This window comes from Myotis davidii, unplaced genomic scaffold (genome assembly GCF_000327345.1).
Source record: "Myotis davidii unplaced genomic scaffold, ASM32734v1 scaffold67, whole genome shotgun sequence".
In the NCBI taxonomy this organism is placed as follows: Eukaryota; Metazoa; Chordata; class Mammalia; order Chiroptera; family Vespertilionidae; genus Myotis; species Myotis davidii.
In genome coordinates, this window is record NW_006298521.1 from 462896 (window position 1) to 466964 (window position 4069).

Consider the following 4069-nt stretch of genomic DNA (forward strand, 5'->3'; position numbering starts at 1 on the left):
GACACGCTGTGCTCGGGGCAGGTGGTGATGGAGCCGCACCGCGCGGGCAGCGGGGTCTCTAGGAAAAAAGTATGCGTCTGGCAGGAACAGACTCCGGCTGCTGGAGTAATTATGTTCCGGGCGGCTCACCGGGGAGCAAGGTTTCTGCCGGGGCCTGGGGCCCTCCCCTCTCCGTGGGAGGCTGGGTGGCAGAGCAGTGGCCGTGGGGAGGGCCCTCCTGGCCCCAGTGGCCACCCAGACGGCCCCAGGGTGGTCCCCAGAGGCCGGTCCCGGGCTCTCCAGGAACCCCTGGCTCACGCTGTGTCCTATTTTGAGTTTGATATCATAGGAAGTAATATGAAGTGGGAACGTGAGCCCGAGGGCAGCAGCATCGGGTTCTGGGCCTCCCACAGGCCGGAAAGCGGCACCGTCAGTCATTGGGCAGCCCCAGCAATTGGGTAATGGCTTCCAGGCGCCAGAACCCCCCGCATTGTCAGCGGGATAACCGGGCTGTTGGCAACGCCTCCGAGTCCGCGACAGGTGTGAGGTGTGAGCAGTCGCCGCAGGCCGACCCGCCCACCGGTGTCTCCTTTGTGTGCGGACGTGTCATTTCTATTGTTGCTCCGCGGGCTTCGGGTTTTGTTGGCAAAAACAGTGACGGGAGCCTGGCCGCTGACTCAGTGGTTGAGCGTCAGCCTATGAACCTGAGGTCACGGTTCGATTCCCCGGCGGGGCACAGGCCCGGGTTGCGGGCTCCATCCCCAGTGGGGGGCGTGCAGGAGACGGCCGGTCGGTGATTCTCTCTCCTCATGGATGTTTCTCTCTCTCTCCTCTTCCTCTCCCTTCCTCTCTGAAATCAATTTTTAAAATATATGTTTGTTAAACCTGCAGCCTTGATTATGAGCTCTGGCCGTTTTGCTCTGTAGATGTGGGGGCTGTGTCATCAGGTTGTGCAAGCTCAGAGTGGTTTCCCTGGAAAAGGGACGGGGGGCATTTTGAACGCCCCCCTCATCTCTCGGAACGTATTCTGCCCCGCCCTCGGCTTGGTCTCCCGGTGCCGTCGGGGTTCCGCTCAGCGCCTGCACGATGCGTCTCCTCTGCCCCTTTCCCCTCAGCGCCCCGGCGCCCGTACGTTTCGCTGTGCGTGTGAGGAGCGCGGCGGTGGCTTGAGACTGGCTTTGCTTCTGTTTTGCGAGTTTATGGGATCCTCTTGACACAAGGTCACGACGGCAGCGGGCGTGTCTCTGCTCCACACGGGGCCGGGGCAGCGATGGTTGGCGATTCTAAGATCCCTGCACCGGACGCTGCAGGGCTCACACGCCGGCGGAGACCGTTTCTATCGAAAAGAAAGCTAACGTCCCCGACAGCCGTCACTGAGGAGTCATTTTGGTTTTGTTTTTTAACTCTATCCTTTTTTTTTTTAAGGATGTGTTGATCTCAGAGAGGAAGGGAGAGGGAGAAACATCCATCAGCTGCCTCCTGCACGCCCCCACTGGGGGTCGAGCCCGCAACCCGGGCCTGTGCCCTGACGGGGAATCGGACGGTGACCTCCTGGTTCAGGGGTCGATGCCCAACCACGGAGCCCCGCCGGCCGGGCTCTCTCTCTGCCGCTCGAAGTTACAGTGAGGTCAGCGACAGTGTCATTTCCTGACCTTTCTCACGTGTGTTAAACAGGGTGCGTGGGTCTAATGTCACCAAACGCAACGTTTACCTCCGAAGCGAAGAGGGCGCGGCCCCCGGAGCCCGTTCCTCGGGGGTCCCGTGGTTCCCTTACCTGTTCTCGCGTCTGCGGCTGGCGGTTCTGCTCTCTGGGTTCCCCGAGGTTCTGGCTCCAGTTTCCTGCTTTCCTGGTTTTCAAGCGCACGGTCTCGCCTCCTGGGGGACGGGGTTATTCCTGGTTGAGAGCTGGGCCTCGGGCTGACGTCGTGGCGAGAATCGGTCCCTGGGACGGAGGAGGCGCGGTCGCCCGTCTGCTCTGAGAGCTTTTGTCCCCCGGCCCCAGCGCCGAGGCAGCTGTGCTCAGTGGCCGCGGGGGAGGCCCGCACGGCGGTTGTCAGTCGCCGGGCGCGGGTCTGCTGGAGCTGCAGCCGGGGGCTCTGTGTTGGCCTCACTTTCCTGGGTGTTGTCAGGAGGTTGTGCCAGTCACCCCGACCTTCACCCGGGCGCCGTGACCTGGGCATCCCCCTGGCTTCGTGGCTCCGTTTCCTTTAAGTGGGAATGGCTCAGGCCCGTCACGGGGCTGATTTCTGGTGCCTGTGCGTGTCCTTGAACACGTGACCTGAGTCTTGTCTCAGAAAGGGTCACCTTTACACCCAAACGCAGAGCCCGCGGGCCCCGAACCGCTGTTTGCTCCCAGTGCCGAGTCCAGTGGGTGCTGTTGTGCTGGACGCTGCCCGCGTCGGACGCTTCTTTTATCTTCACCTGAGGATGTTTTCCCATTGATTGTTTTTTTAAGAAAGGTGGGAGGAGAGGGAGAGAAGCATCAATGCGAGAGAGACACGTTGATTGGTTGCCCCTGACGACGGCCGGGGATTGAGCCTGCACCCGAGGTGCGTGCCCTTGACTGGGAATCGAACCCAGGATCCCCGGCCTGTGGACCGACGCTCTAACCACTGGGCAACCGGCCAGGGCAGCAGCTGAACTTCCTACCACAGAAAGGGCATAGCGTTCTGAAGGGCGCCACAGGCCACGGGAAGTGAGGCGTGGCCCACGTTTTGGTCCATCTCCGACGCAGCGCCCGTAAGTCTTCCCGTGGCTCCCCGTCCCACAGATCCTCAACAGCCACGTCCAGTTCACGGTGTCCCACGGCCCCTCGGACGCAGCGTCCCTGCGGCTGTCCCGGTCGCGCGTGGCTGACGGCGAGTGGCACCACCTGCTGATCGAGCTGAAGAGCGCCAAGGAAGGCACGGACATCAAGTACCTGGCGGTCATGACCTTGGACTACGGCATGGACCAGGTGGGCTGGCACTGGCACCTCTGGATCAGACCCCTTCATCGGGTCTGCGGGGAGCCCACTGACCCTCCCGCGTACCGGGACCCCCCCCCCCAGGGCCCTGGTAGATTTGGGGGCGCCCATTCTGAAGCCCCAGAGTCTGGGTCTCTCTTCTGCCTTATGCTGAGGTCCCTGGCACCTGCGCCTCGTCCCCTGCCCGGATGTCCAGCTCCCAGGGTCAGGACCTGGGCTTCATCCGTGTGTCCATCCTGGCGCCATGGCTGCCGTCATCAGGGGATCTCAGCGGGCCTGTTGAGTAACGGTTGTGTGCTCAGCACTGTGCCTTCGGGCGCAGAGATTAAAAACCTCGGAGTGGACGGTGCGTGCAGGTGGGCGAGCAGGGAGCCCAGGGACCAGGGGGGCCGTGGGACAGCAGCGAGGCGCACCTGACCCAGGCGGGCGCGTGGCAGCCGGCAGGGCGCACTGGGAGCGCTGGCTGAGCCACACGATCACCACGGTTTGTGGGAGAGGAGAGGCGTGTTTACAGGATGCCTGGGCGACTGTTCGGTGCCCTGGGAGTCCAGGCTCATCTCACCGCGGCTCTGCGATGAGCAGCTACGGGTCCCACGGGCACCCTTCCGGCTCAGGGTCTGCTGGTGCCCCCTAAGATGCTCCCATCGTGGGCGTGTTTTCCATTCGCTGCCGTCTCCCCAGGTCACCAGCTCTTTCCCGCATCGTGGCCAGTCATGGAGGGGGAGGTTGCCTGTGTCCCCCCGCTGACCCTCTGGGCTGCGCTGGGACACGGACACGGGGCCTCTGACCCGGTTCCCACGCCTCGCGTGTCACACACAGATAGTGGCCGGGTTTTCCGAGAGAAGGCTGAGCCCTGCCCACTGTTTTATTTTTATTTTTTTTAATGTATTTTATTGATTTCAGAGAGGAAGGGAGAGAGAGAGAGAAACATCTATGATGAGAGAATCATGGATCGGCCGCCTCCTGCACGCCCCCCACTGGGGACCGAGCCCACAACCCGGGCCTGTGTCCTGACCGGGAATCGGACCGGGACCTCCTGGTTCGTAGGTTGATGCTCAGCCCTGGAGCCGCCGGCGGGGCTGCCCGCTGCTTAAAGGCCGGGGGCCTCCGCCTGGGGGCTTGCCC

At 62.7% G+C, this 4069-nt stretch overlaps 1 protein-coding gene across 1 annotated transcript in view; it reads left to right on the forward strand.

Annotated features, from left to right (window-relative positions):
• The window catches only part of CELSR1 (cadherin EGF LAG seven-pass G-type receptor 1), a gene marked incomplete at its 3' end in the record, with an annotated part of 131659 nt that overhangs the window by 108813 nt on the left and 18777 nt on the right, over window positions 1-4069 (forward strand). Inside the window, 1 exon segment of the mRNA XM_015570733.1 lies at window positions 2750-2939. Within this exon segment, the coding sequence (XP_015426219.1) occupies window positions 2750-2939 (190 nt within the window).